The sequence below is a fragment of the Pteropus alecto genome, unplaced genomic scaffold (assembly GCF_000325575.1).
Source record: "Pteropus alecto unplaced genomic scaffold, ASM32557v1 scaffold5, whole genome shotgun sequence".
Classification (NCBI taxonomy): Eukaryota; Metazoa; Chordata; class Mammalia; order Chiroptera; family Pteropodidae; genus Pteropus; species Pteropus alecto.
In genome coordinates this window covers 18,843,381-18,862,287 of record NW_006441953.1, presented here as the reverse complement: position 1 = coordinate 18,862,287, position 18,907 = coordinate 18,843,381, and the positions used below count along the sequence as shown (strand labels likewise).

At 45.6% G+C, this 18,907-nt stretch overlaps 2 protein-coding genes across 2 annotated transcripts in view; one reads left to right on the top strand and one right to left on the bottom strand.

Moving 5' to 3' along the window:
- SOD3 (superoxide dismutase 3) overlaps positions 1 to 8,457 on the top strand; it is a 12,931-nt gene extending 4,474 nt beyond the window's left edge. Inside the window, exons 3-4 of the mRNA XM_025051831.1 lie at positions 378 to 463; positions 8,375 to 8,457. Coding sequence (XP_024907599.1) covers positions 378 to 463; positions 8,375 to 8,457 — 169 coding nt within the window. The remainder of the gene's footprint in view (positions 1 to 377; positions 464 to 8,374) is intronic.
- The window catches only part of CCDC149 (coiled-coil domain containing 149), a 66,604-nt gene continuing 55,059 nt past the window's right edge, over positions 7,363 to 18,907 (bottom strand). Inside the window, exons 12-13 of the mRNA XM_025051830.1 lie at positions 18,828 to 18,907; positions 7,363 to 10,105 (exon numbers count right to left, since the gene is read on the bottom strand). The exon at positions 18,828 to 18,907 is cut by the window's right edge and continues 8 nt beyond it. Of these exons, the coding sequence (XP_024907598.1) occupies positions 9,675 to 10,105; positions 18,828 to 18,907 (511 nt within the window). The 3' untranslated portion in view covers positions 7,363 to 9,674. The remainder of the gene's footprint in view (positions 10,106 to 18,827) is intronic.

Below are 18,907 nucleotides of genomic sequence, written 5' to 3'. Positions count from 1 at the left end.
CCTGTTCCCCAAGATCCCCTCGATGTGCCCCAAACCGCGACCCCACCTTGATCTTCTCACTCTGTGCCCGAGACACCCTCTACCCTGAAGTGCCACTTCTGCCATAGCTGAGGTCTCCCCGCAAATCCCCTCCACCCTGAGGTGTCCAACCATGTATGCTGAGACACACCCCTCCACCCAGAGGGCAGCTTTCACCCTCAGAGCCCCTCACCCCACTCTGAGCCCTCAGAGGTACCCCGCTGTATACTATATACCCCACCTACCCTGAGGGTCTCCTCCACACCTGAGGTCGCGTTCCACCCCGACACCCCTTACTCTCACCTCAGAAGTCCTGAGGTACCTCTATGCCCTAAGGACCCGACCTCCCCACCCCTTAGGTTCCTCCTAGGCATTCTGAGACCCCTTCCTGAGGTCGCCTCGGGTCCACCCCGCTCCTCACCCATCACCAAGGTGAGCCCTGCAGGTATGTGCAACCTGCAGTTAGGCGCCCCTGCCCAGAATCTTCAGCTGTCTCTACCTTTACCACCCCGCAGGAGAGCATCTCCCTTTGGGGGCTGGTTGGCAATTTTCATGCTGCACATTAAAAACTCAGCAACTCAGTACTGCATCGGAGCCTTGGTTACTTTTTTTGTTTGAGACTTCTCTCCCTGGCTCAGTTACAACTTGAAAATAGCAAAGACATTTCCCAAATCCCTGTAGGACTTCTTCTCATCCTCCTCTCCTCAATTCTGCTGGCAACAATGTTCAGTCACTCATTGTCCTGGGACGTGAGAAAAACAAATTCAGCTTCCTGGGCGACATCCCGGAGCTGTGGAACGCCACCAGAGAGGAGGAAATCTGTTTGCAATAAGCTTCGGGGGGTTCTGATACTAGAGCCACTGGCCCGGCATGAGGTGAGTGGCAACTCATCTGGGTGGGCTCTGTGGCTCCTCACATCTGCCTCTAAGTGCAGACTGAGGTCCGTTTCCCAGGTGGCAGAGACAGAGTCAGTGAGGCAATGTCACCGAGCAAGTTACAAGGAGGTTGGTGTTGGCATCTGAAGTTGTCAGCCTTCTCCACAACCAGGACGATAATGCCCTCCTTGACACAAAGACTGTGGGAAGCAGTGGGGTCCAATGGCAGCCTGATTTCGATTCGAGGCTTGCTGGAGTTCGGCCTCCTTTTGAAAATCCTAATCTATACAGTCTAGATTAGTTTTGGGTATCTACCCGCCTTTACAGAACAAAAGTATTCATAATAACTTTTTAACCTCCCAGAGTAGACCCACTTCCTAGCTGTGGCTTTTCTACCTTGGTTACTTAGAAGCTGCTGCCATTTCTCCCAGACTCTTAAGGCAGTGAGTCAAACTGCACCTTAGCCAGAAACCCATCCCCAGTGGTTATTTTTATCTCTTACTAGGACTAATTCATTATTGTAAAATCTTTCCTTGAACCTAAGTGATAACTTGAGAGAAAGGCTATTGCCTGGTGACTTTGATCCACTAGCAGGTTTCCACCAGTTTGAAATAGTATCTTGAACCGTCCAGGTCAGCACTGAAAGGGAATTAGCAAACTGAGTCTTTAAATATCCCGATCTCAAATAGATGTATTCGCCTAACCCCACAATTAATAGTTGTGAAACGAGGCAGAGATTACATAGGGACACGCGATGGAGAGGAAATAAATGCCAAACGTGCCATCTTCGACTCTGTTGCCTAGCTTATAGGTTAATTCAGGATCATCGAGGGAGGTTTGCACTTATTTTTCAGAAGGAGGCTGGCGCTTCTTGTCACTTACCTTCTGTCTCAGTCCATTTGGGCGGCTGTCACGAAATCCGGCAGGAGTAGCTTGGAACAACAGAAATTTATTTCACAGTCCTGGAGGCTGAAAGTCCAGGATCACGGCACCAGCATGGTTGGGTGAGGGTGCATAGCTGGTTCTTCTTTGCCGTGTCCTCACATGGTGGGAGGGGTGAGGGATATCTCTGGAACCCCTTTTATAAGGCATTGATCTCATTCATGAAGGTTCCTCCCTCAAAAGTCTAGGATATCCCAAAGGTTGTACTCCCTACTACTATCATCTTTGGGGGGTCAGGATTACAACATGAATTTTGGGGAGATACATTCAGACCATAGCACTACCTGTTCTTAGCTTCTTTCTTCATCTACTCTCATTCCTCCCAAAGCACTCACTAATTTGCTCTATTTTCTTATGTTTTTAGTATTTCTGTATATATACGTGCTGAAAAGCCCCACTTAGCAGACCCACTCCTTTCTGTTCTGTCCTTTAAGGGGAATGGAATTGATAAATTCTTCAGGGATCCAGAACCAAGAAACAGAGAAGAAATAATAGAAGGACACATTACAATTCATTGTCAGGGCAAAGGAATGCATACAACATGGTGGTTGACAGCTCAGGCTCAGGGAGAAAGGTCTGTTTGGAACCCCAGGTCTGCTACATTTACAAGTTGTGTGACCTGAGCAAGTCACTTCACCTCTCTGGGCCTCTCATCTGTAGAATATAACTATTGCATTGGATTATTGTGAGGATTAAATCAGGTGTTATTCATGAACGGTGTAGAGCATAGCATGAAGACTGAAGGATCTAATAAGTGTGTGATTAATAACTTACGATGGCTAAGGTCAAAGCAATACATACTAATGGATTGGACTACCGTGTAAGGTAATGAGTGTCATGCCACTAGAAGGATTCAAGTAAAGAAATGGTCGCCACCTCTTAGGTTTGTAAGAAGGATTTCTGTATCCATGAAGAGGCTATCTGAGAGAAACTCTGTGATCCCAGCTCTTGCGGGGAGGGGACCTAAGATGAAGGAAAGATTATGGGCCATAAAGGCAGGCATCTGGTTCTTGGCACAGAGCTGGATGTGTGCCACCAAACGTGCCCTTTGGACCCCACTTGGCCCCTGGAGGCTATTTTTACCCCTCTCCTTTTAGAGATCTATTTTGTTAATCTCTTTATATTTGCTGTTTTGAGTTCCCAGCCAGCTTGCTAATCAGTTTGCCTATTTGACTCACAGGGTTTGCATTTGTCACTGAGGCTTAAACACACACTTATTTTGATTTCTTTTTGTAAAATTAGAAGCATTTGATGTAATGACTCTACCTAGACACAGCTGGTAAAGTGAGAATAATGCTCAAGTTTGCACAGTTTAAACACAATGTAGACAATAATTAGAAATGCTATCTTTAGATGTTTAGGATAAGCTTGTTCTCAGAATTGCAGTGAATTTTTTTCCGAGTGGGGCCTTTCAGCAAGTGTATATACAGAAATACTAAAAACATAAGAAAATAGAGCAAATCAGTGAGTGCTTTGGTCAACTTGAAAGACTGCAGGAAATAAACCAACTGATTTTAGATCTGGCATTTTCGACTGATCACGGCACCAGAATGTTTGGGTGAGGTTGCATAGCTGGTTCTTCTTTGCCGTGTCCTCACATGGTGGGAGGGGTGAGGGATATCTCTGGAACCCCTTTTATAAGGCATTGATCTCATTCATGAAGGTTCCTCCCTCAAAAGTCTAGGATATCCCAAAGGTTGTACTCCCTACTACTATCATCTTTGTGGGGTCAGGATTACAACATGAATTTTGGGGAGATACATTCAGACCATAGCACTACCTGTTCTTAGCTTCTTTCTTCATCTACTCTCATTCCTCCCAAAGCACTCACTAATTTGCTCTATTTTCTTATGTTTTTAGTATTTCTGTATATATACGTGCTGAAAAGCCCCACTTAGCAGACCCACTCCTTTCTGTTCTGTCCTTTAAGGGGAATGGAATTGATAAATTCTTCAGGGATCCAGAACCAAGAAACAGAGAAGAAATAATAGAAGGACACATTACAATTCATTGTCAGGGCAAAGGAATGCATACAACATGGTGGTTGACAGCTCAGGCTCAGGGAGAAAGGTCTGTTTGGAACCCCAGGTCTGCTACATTTACAAGTTGTGTGACCTGAGCAAGTCACTTCACCTCTCTGGGCCTCTCATCTGTAGAATATAACTATTGCATTGGATTATTGTGAGGATTAAATCAGGTGTTATTCATGAACGGTGTAGAGCATAGCATGAAGACTGAAGGATCTAATAAGTGTGTGATTAATAACTTACGATGGCTAAGGTCAAAGCAATACATACTAATGGATTGAACTACCGTGTAAGGTAATGAGTGTCATGCCACTAGAAGGATTCAAGTAAAGAAATGGTCGCCACCTCTTAGGTTTGTAAGAAGGATTTCTGTATCCATGAAGAGGCTATCTGAGAGAAACTCTGTGATCCCAGCTCTTGCGGGGAGGGGACCTAAGATGAAGGAAAGATTATGGGCCATAAAGGCAGGCATCTGGTTCTTGGCACAGAGCTGGATGTGTGCCACCAAACGTGCCCTTTGGACCCCACTTGGCCCCTGGAGGCTATTTTTACCCCTCTCCTTTTAGAGATCTATTTTGTTAATCTCTTTATATTTGCTGTTTTGAGTTCCCAGCCAGCTTGCTAATCAGTTTGCCTATTTGACTCACAGGGTTTGCATTTGTCACTGAGGCTTAAACACACACTTATTTTGATTTCTTTTTGTAAAATTAGAAGCATTTGATGTAATGACTCTACCTAGACACAGCTGGTAAAGTGAGAATAATGCTCAAGTTTGCACAGTTTAAACACAATGTAGACAATAATTAGAAATGCTATCTTTAGATGTTTAGGATAAGCTTTTTCTCAGAATTGCAGTGAATTTTTTTCCGAGTGGGGCCTTTCAGCAAGTGTATATACAGAAATACTAAAAACATAAGAAAATAGAGCAAATCAGTGAGTGCTTTGGTCAACTTGAAAGACTGCAGGAAATAAACCAACTGATTTTAGATCTGGCATTTTCGACTGAATGCATAAAATCTTTACATTCTCCATAATTTTCATGACTAGCATATGATCTAATAATTTTAAGTGACAGACTGTAACTGATAAGTTGCTACAATATGCTAGAAGAAACCCTCAGCCAATACTTGGGCTGCAGCAAGGGTAGAAAGAGAGAATGACCCAAATAATAAAGATAATTAATCATCTATATCAGGAAAATTACTAGATTTTTATTTCAGGTAACAAAAAGGATAAAGTTATAATACATGATGATCCTAGAATCCAATAAAGCAAGGTCTGCAAATGAATAAAAGTTACTTCTTTCTCTAAATTACCAAATAGCAGCTGGTTTGCTTTTTCTTTTTTTTTTTTACGCCAATTGTTTTTAAATTTAATAGGCTATCACTGGCCTAAGTTAAGTTCTCAAAATATATTCCTGGGCTCACATAGATTCCAGAGAGTCAAGTTTGTCAGTATTATGCAAACATTCCCTATGGATCCAAAAATTTTCCAATCATTAAAGAGGTGATATAAATATCATTTTAAATTACCTTCATGCTATATCAACTTGTTTTGTTTCTGTGAGCCATCATAATATCAAGAGATGGGTCTTTCTTAGTTTTCCTACTTCTCATTTTTAATTAGATTCACTACTGAGCTCTCTATTGCATCTCTCTGATCTTTGAATTTTCTCTGTTCAGAAAGACATGTGGAAAAAAGGGAATATATTAAAGTAGTGAGTTAAGGGGAATCCTTTAGCTTTTTGACACCCTAAAGTACCCTCGGTTTTATTAAGGAGGAAGATTGTTCTAAATTGAGGCTTCTAAAATGAAAGCGGAGGGCAGAGGGAGAAGGTGCTCAAATAGAGAACTCTTGCCATGAGAAGTAGGGTACCAACCCACCCACCGGGCTGCAGGAAAATGATCAATCCAGGAGAAAGTCCCATTTTTTGGTGGAGCAGAAAACCAAGAGGGGCAAAGGCATGCTGTCATTTAAAAAAGACAGGGACGGGAACCCCAAGGAGCAAGGAACTGGTCTTTGAAATTCCTTGAGGAGGAGATTGAACATTTTATATTGCATAGTGAATTGGGGTGTAAATGCTTCTGTAGGAAGAACATATACAAAAATGCACCCCAACACGTGAATGACGGATAGCAGAATCTTTTTTTAGGACTTCACATCGTGATGGTGGTGTGAGTTTGGGAGGGAGGGCACAGAAGAGAAACAACGATGGGAAAACGAATTTAGCTTACTTAAGATGGCCACCTGGGAGGAGGTTCTAGACGGGACTGAGCTGGATGCCATCAGAAGCCTCCCAGCTAGAGAAGCTCAGGGAGTAGCTGTGCGGGAGAGGAGGAAAGGAGGAAGGGGAGAGGAAGGTGGGCAGAGGAGGCTTGGAAATGAAAGGAGTTAGAGATGAGAAATGCCTGGTTTACAGAAACCAATCCATTTTCACAGGCCTTAATTAAAAGAACAACAAACACTCATATGTAAAAATCCTCACCTAAAAGCTCTCAGGTACAGAGCGAGCGCAAGAAATGCAATGTATGCAAACAAGCTTTCATTAAGAGACCTGTCAGCTCTGTTTCATTTATCCAGACTGTTCTGCATCCTGCTGGCAACCGAGCTGGAAAAATAATAGAAGGAGACATACTTGAAGAGGTAAAAAGAAAAAAAAAAAAGGTAGGAACGTTCCAGCTACAAAACAGGACAGATGATAAAGCAGCCAGGGAAGAAGTGAGATGAGATGGCATTTTTCTTAACTAACAAACCAACCAACGATAACTACCACCCTTTCCCCCAACCCCACACTCAGTAACATAATATTCTGGCTTTTTAAGGGGAAGCAAATCAAACAAAAACAGACATGTGGGGTGCAGAGACAATGCTGCTGGTGGCCTGCTCAAATCTATTCCCTCTTCTCCTATACCTCTCAAGACCTGATTTTGTTTTGGTGTTTACTCTTTTAGAGTCTGCCTTTCCAGGCACCAGCCCCTTCCCAATGCAGAGGGTGATCTCGACGACCCTAAACCCATCACAGAATTTCATCTTCCTTGCCAGGTATTGTTTAGACATAGGCATGTGACAATTCTTACCAATGAAATGTGACGAAAACTGGTTTTTTTTTGTTCTTAAACACACACAAAGACACACATACATTCACACACACACACATGGGGAGAAAACTTCTGCCTTCGAAGACAAAAGTCACAGCAGGTGATGCCTGGAGCTATTGCAGCCATCTTGTTAGCTTGAGGAAGTAGCTGACACCAAGGGGGACAGAGCAGAAAGATGGAAACCCAGACCCTCAATGACTTTCTTGAATGAACCAGCCCCAGAATGCCCTACTTCTGAAGTTCTTATTATGCAGTATGATTCATTCCCCTATTGTGTAAGTTTCTTCAAGTATGAATTATAGCTGAGAATACCTGACTCATGCAGGTTTATCTGATGGAGTAGGGGAGAGAATGCTGCACACTCTCTCGATAATTCTTAAAAAGACAAAAGACAACAGTAAGTAATTGATGAAGCTCTCTTTAATGTCTGTGGACCAGAAGAACCACATTGGGTTGAGATAGCAGAGGTGTGACAGTGTTACATGTGCATCGTCAAGGTTACACATGTGACAGATAAACTCATTGGTTCCAATGCCATCTAAAACATTCTAAAACTTTCCCAGGCTAACTGCACACACAGTTTAGGTGATCGCTCCCTATGACCTCTCTGCCCCTCACCCCAGACTCTCTGGTGCTCACAATAGTTTTCCTGCCCATGATGGAATGCGTTGGGAGTTTACGATAAGCCAGGTTTCCAGGTGATGAATGAGCCCTAAAGACGTGCACCTGGCCGACTGGGTGTCAAAACCAGAGCTTCTGAGGGGAGGGGTTTTTCTTTTTATTACTGTGGTAGCTGTGTTCTCCTTTGGTGGCTCTGGTGTTCTATGCAGTAGTGCTGAACATTTGCAGACAGTTAAGGCCTAGTGCAGCGGGAAAATTATTTCTGTAGCTGGTGGGCTATGCACGCTCTGCAGCTGCAAAAAAAAAGGCTTCCCTGGAGGGGAAGTTAAGAGGATGGGCCTGGGGGCTGGGGAGAAGCTGGAGCACAGGGGGAGAAGCTGGAGCACAGAGGGAGGAACGGGGCATTGGGGCCTGGCAGGCGGGGGCGAATGGTATGTCCAGCTCACCAGGACTCGGGTGCGCTCCTTCGCCCCCCGTGGAGTTGAGCTCTGGTGAGTGGAGAGAAAGCAGCTGGAGGTCCCTCCCGCCCCAACGTGCATGTGGCAAAGGACTGAATCTTCTTGTCTGCACTGCCGCCTCCTTCAGAGGGAGACCGCACAGAGTCTGACGGCATCGGCATGCCCGCTCTGCTAGCGGAGTGCTGCCGGGAGATGAAACGGGGCGGGGAAGGGCCAGGGAGAACTGGCCACCCGTGTGCGGTTCACACCTGGGATCACAGGCCTGGTGTAAACATCTGATGTTGGAGATGAATTTTCCACCTTTCTCGCCTTGGGAGCCTCTCCTTTTCCTGCAGGAGGGCCTCTCGAAGGAGTGATTCTGGTTCTCGGGGGCGTTTTAAGCTTTGGGATCTGGTACCAGGTGTTCCTGGGGACGTGAACTGAGTTCGGCTCAAAGAAAGTTCTATCGTTTGATGAGCCTTCAATGTTCTGCAGTGCCAGATGCTGCTGAGAAAAGCTAATTTTATCCCCAAAGAGAGAACCAGGCAGGGTCCACCACTCCCTCCTTTCCCACCCTTGGAGCTAGTACACAGTTCTACGGTTGCCCTTCACAGGAATAAAGTTATTCGTTTTCCTCTCTCTTCCATTACAGGGCCATGAGGTCTGTGTCTGGTTTTCAGATCCCTGTACCAGGCTGCGCAGTGGACACAGCCTCACCGTTCTGTTGGAGGAATGAAAGGTTTGAAGTTTCAGGTGGTACGAGGAGGAACTGGATTGGCCCTAAGCAGCTGTATCTTGCCCGAACCCCACATCGCCATAAAAACCCATATGCAGCACAGGCTGAATGAGAGAAATAGCGTTTCCAGGTTCTGACCCTCATTTCATCTTAGAAACAAAAAATCAAAATATCCCTGGAGTCCCCTTCCTCCTTTCTTATCTCCCCATCAATCCGGGTCGATTAATCCTCCAGAATTACAGGCTGGAAAGCTCAGCTCTAGCAGTCAGCAAACAGGTCTCCACAGGGGCTGTGGATTTCAAACCGGAAGCCCAACCTTCTGAGCCCGTTAAGCCCCTTCCTACCCGCCAGTCGGTGCCACGACAGACAGAGCTACAGGCAGGGCGCCAAGAACACCCATGACGGGAGGTCCTACTGGGCCCTGACATGATGAAGTGGAGCGGCGGGCCCTCCGGACCCATTATGCTCAATTATACCTTTCTCTCCGGCCGCCTAACCATCACAAAGACGAAGACCTGCTTAAAAATCCCATCCGTTTCAAGCTCTTCCCATAATTTTGATCGACAACATTAAACGCTAATAGAAAAACATCTTATCTCTAATAAAACAAATGCTGACAGAAAGACGGATGCTGAAAACCAGCCATATGGCGGACGCGATTCCGTGCCTGGCCATGTTCACAGCAGTGCATCTTCGGCAGAAAGAAATGACACTGAGAAGCCTGAGGACCGGCATTTAATAAATCAAACCGTGCTGGCATCGTCAGAATATTCACAGTATGCAAAACGATCCGTGCCTGTTCTCACTTGCAGACTTGGAGGTGTTTTAGGAGAATGTGACTTCAGCGAGCTGTTCTGAGGCTTAATTCTTTACTGTCCCCAGTGCCTTCCATGTGTCATCATGCCAGGTCCCTCCCTCCTTCATGTTTTCATGGCGCTCCGTGGGTCTCCACTCTCTGGGCTCTCCCTGCCATCTTCCAGGGTGGATGCTTCAGCCTCTGGCTGGCTGGACTCAAAGGAGTCCTGGCAAGATTTGGGGAGCTCCCCCTTGGAAGCCAGGCTCGAAGGGGACGGCCCCATCTCGTGCCCCTGACCCTCCACGGGACTCTCTCTCCTGACCCCTTCTGGGTCTGCAGCTGCCTGTTCCTCTGTCAGTTTCGTTATTTCCCTTCCAAGCCTGTTTACTTCTTCCTGGGAAGGTAACTGGGGTAACGAAGGATGAAAGTGCTTGCGCTGGCTCCCGTGGCCCTGATTTGCTGGGGAGTTGACAGCGGGCCTCCCGGCATCCTCTAGCGCTGTCAACACCTCAGCAGCGGCACAGCTTTCATCTCGTGCTTGCTTCTGAGCCTCCCCTGGAACAGACGGAGGACAGCATCAAACCTCTGGCTGGAAGTCAGCGCTCACTTCCCCTCTCCTCCCGGCCTCCCACCCGCTGTCACAGGGCCTCCGAGACAGAAAATGCTTTTAGGCTCCTGTCCCCCTTGCTGAAGGGAACATGGGACCTGAGTTCACAAGAGAAAGCCGCAGGCACTTGGGTGATCACTATGTCATTAAGGGAGGGAAAGCGAGCACCTGGGCCGTGTTCATGATGCATCGTTTCGAGGCCCCTCATTATCTCCTGCTTCGCTCTCTAGCGGTGGCTCCTTGTGCCCATTAAATATTTACATCGAGGACAAAGGTTTTGTACATTCTGTAGCTCAGCGGAGACCTGGGGCTCTTTAGAAACAAAAAGTGAATGCTTCGGAGTGGAAAACAAAAGCAGCGCTCAGGGAGGGACGAGTGTCCGCCAAACCCCATTCTCCATCAGCAGCTCATTTTTTGGTGCAGACACTGACGTTTCCTCGATTTCAAATAAAACGACATGCGAAAGCAGTTTCAAGCTCCCTCTGACCCCAATTAAATTGTTGTCCCTAAACCCCTTCTCTATATGAGACATTCTCGAGCTACAGCTGAAGGTGGCGGGAGAGAACTCGGCCCCCCGAGAGCAGTGTCTAGGCCCCATTTTCCTACTCGCTGGCTTTGCGATCAGGGGACCTGTCTGGCCTCCTTTTCTCAGATACGAAATGAGGAGGAAGACTCTCTGATGTCCCTCCGGGACCTAGCAAGCAACGGTGGCTCCGCATGGAAGCAGTGGGTGAGTGAACTTTTCACACCTGGGCACGTGCATCCAACACGAGGCTCTGAGGTTCCTAAAAGTCAAGGTTTTCTTAGCCCTCATGCCACACAGTGATGCAATGTATGCAAGAGGCTCACTGGGCTGAGGTCAGCCTAGGCAGAAGCCTCCAGGGTTGAGGGCCCCGGGGAACACTTCCGGGGTTCCCCACAACAGAACCAGAGTAGAACCCCACTGCTGTCAGGCTCGCATCAGATACATGCAGGTGTGCCTTCGGACTGAGAGCCGGAACCTGGGGGCGCTGAGGGCGAACTGTAGGAGGGTTAGAAAGGAAGCTGACCCGTTCTGACCATGCATTTCCCTGTGTAAAAGTTTTGCTGGAGCCTGGCCACTTTGAGGAGACATTTCAGTTCTCTTCACTTAGGTCCGTCATGAGGTCCTACCTGATCTGTTCCTACTTGGCCCTGCAGCCTCATTTCCCATGGTTCCCCCCACTACACGTGTCCTTCTGTCCATTCCATGTGGCCTTTCAGTCTGTCTGCACCACCTGGTTTCTCTAAACCTCTCTGAAATGACTCTTACCACACATCAGGTGATTTTCTGTGCTAGGCTAACGCTTAGCATTTTACATGTTTTTCCTCATTCTAGAATGTACTCGGGGCCTCACCGGACTTGTTCACTGAGCTTGGCAACTTCTAAGCATTCAAGCACGTGAGAAAGAAATAGTTCCTCATTTTCCTCTTTTTTTTTCTGATGGAAGTATGACATACATAGAAGTGCACGAATCCCAAGTCTAGAGCTCAACAAATTTTCACAAAGTAAACACGCTATTCAACGAGCAGCCAAGACAAGAAACAAAGTATTACCAATCCCTTACAAACATATCCTGGTCCAGGCCACCAGTCCAGTCCCCTTTCCTAGTCACTTATCTTCTGCCAAGGGTGACGAATATCCTACTTCAGACACCAAGGATGAGTTTTGCCTGGTCTTTGAACTTCATATACTAAAACCATACTGTATGTGCTGGTTTGTATTGGTTTGTGTTTATGAGACTGATCCATGTTATTATGGCTTGAATCAGTTCATTTGAATGTACCACAATTTTCAAAAGGTATATAAGTCTTGAACACAAACAGCATTTCACAAGGAAATACAAATGGACGGCAAACACATGAAATGATTCAGAACATCGCTCAAAATTGAAAAATCTAAATTGTAACTAGATGTAATTTTTCATTTACCAGATTGGCGAAATTTTAAAAGTTTGATAAAAAGTGTTGCTGAGGGTATGGGGAGATGGGTACAATCACGTATGACTAAAGAGAATAAAAATCAGGAAAATTCTTTGAAAGGGCATTTGGGCAATATCTATTGCAATCCTAAATGCATTTGCCCTTTGACCCAGTAATTCCATTATTAGGAATCTACCTATGGATATCGGCATCACCTGGGAGCTTGTTAGACATGCAGGATATTAGGAATCTACCTATGGATAGCAACTCAAATATTTCAAGACATATGGACCTAGGTGCTCACTACAACATTGCTTTTAATAGCAGAAACCTAGAAAGGATCTCATCATCCACAGGGGATTCTTATCTACTTGCAGAGCTATAAAATTTTTTCTGGTGGTATACACTAAAAATTTAGGATGCCCCTGGGGAACAAACTGAGGGTCAGGGCAGGCGCGAGGGTGGAGAAAGGCTTTAAATTCTCTCCCCCGCTCTCCCCCTCCTTCCCTTCCTTCTTACCCGTTCTCCCCGCTTCTCTCTTTTTCTCTCAATGTCTCACTCTTGCCCTTTCTCTCTCTCTCTGCCTCTCGGCCACAGAGTGAAGATACAGCAAGAAGGTGGTCATCTGCAAGCCAGAAAGAGGACCCTCACCAGACACTGAATGTGTTAGCACTTTCACCTCGGACGTCCCAGTTTCCAGAACGGTGAGAAATAAACATTTGTTGTTGAAGCCACCTAATTTATGGCATTTTGTTATAGCAGCCTGAGCTAGGATACTCAAAACTGTTTCTTGCATCTGCCCACTCTTCTCCTTTCTCAGTGCAGACTCTCCCTATTTGTGGCCTGGTTCTTTAAAGCCTCTCTGTATAAATCGCTTGGGCATATTTTCCCAAGATTCAGCAGGGTGTGACTTATCATGGCCTCAGCCAATGAACAGGTAAGCGTTCCGAAAACAAGCATTTCGAAAACAAGCATTCCGAAAACAAGAATTCCGAAAACAATGACTCCTGGTAGTTCATGAACCCAGGCCCTGGCAGGTGATAGGTATGTTGTGACTGTTTATAAGAATTATATGAATTTTTGAGGATTATTGATATAACTTAGAAAGACTGCGTATTTAAAAATGCATAAATCCAAGTAGATGCAACCTAAAAAAACCTATATAATCTAAAACGTTTGAATTAAAATGCAGCTTAGAATTTCTGCAACATGTAACTATTGTTATGTATGTGATCTACTTTAATTTTAATACAATGCATGAAGGTATTTCTTAAGAATAGGATGTTTTGAGCATCTATTTATTTAAATAACTAGAAGTGTTTTTGAGCATTTAGTTTCTTAAAATAGTGTTTAAGTAACTAGTGTTTTAGTTCTTAGTGTTTTAAGAAACTTAAAAATAGCTGAACCCTGGTAAAAACTCTGAGAAACTCCAGAAGAAATGAAGTATTAGTGAGATCGAGTGGATCGTAAGACAGAAATGAAACTAAGATGAAGGAGGGTGGGCAGAGTGAGCAAGAGAGATGATGTCGGCAGAAGTGGTGGCCACGGCAGTCGACAGGCTGGATCACTGTGGAAGACGACACTGCGTCTCAGCTCAGCTGGGCAGGTGCGACTGCTGTCCCCACCCCCACACCTCGCTATCCCTTCTGCTACACATTTGCTTCTTCTTACCTTCAGAAGAAGCTGTTTTCTTTCTCTTTAGCCTATTTGACATCCACAGACAAAATCCCAGGGACAGAAATTCGACCTACTCTGCATTTTGCTTTCTAAAGCCTGTAAGTAGGTGTGGACAACTATGTTTTACTCTCTGAACTCACTGTCCTCAGTATTGCACCTGGAAATGAGACCATCACTTGTACCTATAGTGAAATTCGTAATGTATAAATGAATGAATAAAGCAAGCCTTGATTTAAAAAGAAGAAGCTATTCAGATCTGCTCAACCAGGATAATGTAGATCCTAACAGGTCTTTGTTTCTGGTCTCCTGCTCTCATCCAGCCTGTTGGCAGAAGGACCTTCCCTAAAGCTTTGCTACTCAAAGTGGGGTCCACGGGCCAGGGGCGGTGGCATCACCTGGGAGCTTGTTAGACATGCAGGATATTGGGTCTTGCTCCAGAACGAGTGATCCAGAATGTGCATTTTAACAAGACCCCAGGTGATTCGGTGCACATGACAGTTTAGGAAACACTGTGAAACACGAATCTGACCATTCCTTTCCTATGCTATGAAACCTTCGAAGGCTGCCCCTGCCTCTGAAACAGAGCCCAGGCTCTTAGCCTGACACTTAATGACTTCAATGATCCAATAGCCATTGACCTTTCTACCTGACACCCCAACTTTCCTCCTGGTATCCCCCTACACTCCAGCCACACGGAAGCTTCATGGCATCCCTGACCTGCCCTCTGCACCTTTGCTTAGGTGGCTAATTCCTCCATGATCATCATTCCTTTATGTATCCAGATGATTAACTTGAAGAGTCAGCTCTACTTCCACCTTCTCCTTGAAGCCTACCCGATGAAACCAGCCAGAAATAATCTCTCCAGTGTCCTGATCCCCAGCTCACAGGCTGTGTCTGCACCTCCAAGGAACTTAGTACATTTTATTCTTTCATCCTTAAATTGTTACTTACGTATAGTTGGCTTATAAAAAAATACCTGAAGTATAAAATCTTACTTGATTAATTTTTTTAACTTTGCCAATGTTCTATAGTGAGGGCTCAATAAATAGCTTATTAAATGTTTGACTCTCTGGATGAATACATGAATGCATGAAGAAATGAATATATCAGTACATACATTTAAATACCATGCATTTAACAAATGAAAGCAATCCTTGAATTTATGGTATTTGTTTTAGGTTGTATTTAGCTTGTTAACTTAAAAGTCCTTAAAATGGCACTTTTAGGAAAAAAAAAGAGATTTCTCACTTGCACAAATATTTAGCTGCATCTGAAGTAGCTCGGGGAAGCAATCACATACTTTTCATACTAACAAATGGAAATTTTTATAGTGGTTGTACAGGGGACATGGGAAACACTGAATCAAAATGAGCAAGTTTCCAGCATAGCACGGGAAGCTTTATTTAAAGGGAGTAAATGCTGGTCTTTTCTGCAGCTCAATTTTTCATCAACGTGAGATGAATAAACTCCTTCTGGAAATTACTTCTTCCAGGACACTTAACAGTATATTCTGGTGCCCTTGAAAAATTAATCAACCTTACTAGCAACAACTTAAGCCCTAGACCATTTGTAGTGTTTTCACTGTAGGTCAGGTTAATCTCTACCCTAATTTACATCTAAGTGAGGGTGTGGTCTAAATGACACTGGGGACTTTGGTTGCTGGTATTTTGCCTCGTGCCATTTCTTTAGGTGACATTCTGCTCATGTCCACATGTGAATCTTTTTTTTTTAAATGGCAGGCCTCCGAGATTAGCAGGGTAAACTTTTAAACTTTCCTTTTTGAGTGTGGAAGGAAAGCAACATGGCTGTCACAGTTAGAGGCCAAAATACAGTTGATGAACAAGGCTGCAATTCTACTGTTTGGTTCTATCAGGTGTTTTTTTGTTTGTTTGTTTGTTTTAGAAATGCTAGCTTTTCAGAGCCTCGGGACCATAAAGATATCATGGCCAGGCCCCAGGACGAGAACATGGGTCAAGAGCAGGATTTACCAATCAGCTTCCCCCTTTGTTTATCCAAAAGCTATCTATAATGTATGTTCAAGTCATCATCAGGAGACAAAGAAAAGTTACTGAAAATGCCACAACTGGCGACTATAACTAGGACCTCTGGCTACTTGCAGTGGGGACAAAATCTTCTTTTAATTCTGTGTTTCTGGAACATTAACTCTTAAGCTGTGGGAATTTTATTTTTTCTTTGAGAACAGACACATAATATTCGCCATTCCCATAAAAGAAAGATTTCTGAAATAGCCCAGAGTAGGAAAATATTATTATGAATAATAGTAATTATTCTGTGCTGTTTTAGCAAACAGAATTAGTATCATTACTACTTATTATTAATAACAATACGCATATTAATAACGATGAGGCAATGAATTGATACAAATGCATTCGGACACAAACAGTGTAGAAAGAAAAATATTTTCTCTGAAAGATGAAGAAACAGGAGCTCTTTGAAGGAAAGATGACTGGTTCCCTAAAAATGTGTCACACACACACACACACACCCCACTGGCCCAAAGGGGACATTTGTCTTCTTTTGTTAACTGGTCTCTGATGGGCTTTGTCCTCCGGAGAACGAGCCACTTTCGTGTTGGAATTAATCAGAGATGCCGCAGTGATGAGGCCATCCCAGACGCTGACAGGCGCTGCACAAACGCTTCCTTCTTCCCACCCGCGCTGGGGAAGGACGGGGTTGGAACAATGAGAGCTAATGATGGAACTCTAGAAGCTATCATTTTGAATCAGGCCATTACTTATGCCACTCTTGTGAAAATCAAGCCAGGCTCATGCTCCATTTCAGTTTAGCAGGCCTGGGCCCAGCCGGGGGCTCAGCGAGCCCAAAGCAGATAGCGGGCTTCGGATCTCCGTGTGGACACTCCGGCCACTGGCATGGGATGACCACCAGCCGAGACATGTTCCAGACTACACAGTGGACGATGGTGTGTTGCAGGCCGGCCTTGCAAACAGCCACATGCTGCTGGCTGGAAAGACCCTGCATGGCCTGCTAGCCAGTGTGAGCCCCGCTCAAGTCAGGGGTTTGCTCCGGGAATTCTCCCCGACACGTGCTTGGGAAACCTCTCTGTTGAAATTCCAGACCTGTCCTGACATCTATTCTTACCATTCCATGCACTTTGATGAGCGATTTGCACAGGCTTCAAAATACAGCTGTCCAGAGGCATGAGTGAGCATGCAGAGCCCAGCTCAGATTAACAGACCCACCCATGTGACCCAAAGACACATGATAAATAATACATAGCTGTTGCCTTAAGTTCTCAAGTTCGAGGTGGTTTGTTACACAACACTACTAATTGATTCAGCTGGTTAGTACGGTTTGATAAAGGCACAGTTCTCATGTCAGATAATGATAGGCTTAGGAAGGCAGGCTAGGGCAGGTCACAGAATTTTGATTTTAAGTGGAAGACAATTGGAAGTCGCTCAAAAGTTTTGAGCAGGGTATAAACAGGGCGGAAAGCGGTGTTCTAGAAGCTTCGTCTTATAGCGGTGGGATGAAGATGGGAATGAAGAAAGAAGAGTCTGAGAGCAGAGAAACTGGATGGGAGCCCGGCCAAGAAGGTGAAGTGGGCCCGGATCACGGCCGGTGGTAGGAGCGGAGGTACAAGAAACCTTGAGGAAAAGCCCGGATGTGGATGGGGAAGGAAACTTGACAGGGGTCGATGACGACTCTACAGTTTCAAGCCTGGGTAGCTGAGAGGGTGACAAAAAAAGAGAGGAAGCATTAAGAGTTGGTGATGTCATACTTGAGACGTCCATAAAATATTCAGGGGGGGAAGTTTGAGCTTTGGGAAATGCGAGACTAAACTCTGCAGATGGTCCCAGTGGGGGGAAGATATTTTGAGAATATTTTCATAGAAGTGATAGTTAAAGACATGACCCTGAGCAAGAGAAGGTGAAGAAGGAAGATAGATGTCCGAAGAAAGAACCTCCATACCCACATGCTGGGTGTATGAGTCATCAACTGCTGTGTAACAAATCACCTCAAAACTTCGCAGCTTGAGACCCAGGAGCCTGGGAGCAGTTTATCTGGGTGGTTCTGGCTGATGGTCTCTCATAAGGTTGTATTCAAAACGTTGACCAAGGCTGTTGTCATCTGAAGGTATGACTAGGGCTGGAGAATCTGTTTCCAAGATGGCCCCTCACATGGCCCCTCACATGGCTGATGACTGGAGGCCTCGCTCAATTCCACAGTACACGTAAGTAGGGCTTCTTGAGTATCCTCATGACATGGCAGCCGGCTTCCTCCGGAGTGAACCATCCATGACAGAGAGAGCAAGGCCAATGCCACGTTTTCTATGACCTAGCCTGAGAAGTCACATGCCATCCCTTTTGCTGTATTCGCTAAGTCACAGAGACCAACCCTGACACAGCGTGGGAGAAGACCCCATAAGGGCATGGATGCCAGGAGGCGGGCCACTTGGGGCCATTTTGGAAGCTGGCAACCACACTGGGGGCGGAGGAAGAAGACGAGCCAAACTTAGAAAGACAGGAAGGATAGTTTAGTTGGGGCAACAAGACTGCCGCGGGGGAAGAGACCTGGCTGTCATGTCACACCTGTTGGCTCATCTGGCACCCTACATGGGTCTTTGATCCCCTTCAGAACATCCTGCATCCTGAAAGTGTGCCCGATAGAGGGGAAGCTTTTTCTCCATGCAGCTGATACCCAGGCCATTAACCACGTGCCAGGCAATGTGCCAAGATTTCTCTGAGGCTGGCACCATCACTTATAGGTAGGGAAACCGACGCTAAAGTCACTAGCCCAAGTTCTCATAGTCAATACAACACGGGGCCGGAATATGAATCCAAATTGTTCGACAACTGAGTCACTCTTTAGCTCTGTGCCACCGGGCAGAGTGCAAGGGCCCTGGTTCTTCTGCCAGAAGCTCCAAGCAAGATGAACCCACGTAAGAAACACGAGGAGAGGCCCCAGAGTGCCACAGACGCTGCGAGGAGGGGAAGGGACTGACGCTCAGTGAGCCCCTCCTCTGTGCCAGGCACAGCCCAGGCGAAGACAGAGAAATTGAGGTACACTTACCGTCCTTGGGGTTCACTTTGACCTCAGCGGGCTGCTCGACGAACTTCAGCAGTGGGGACCTCGACCTCTGTATGGCGGGA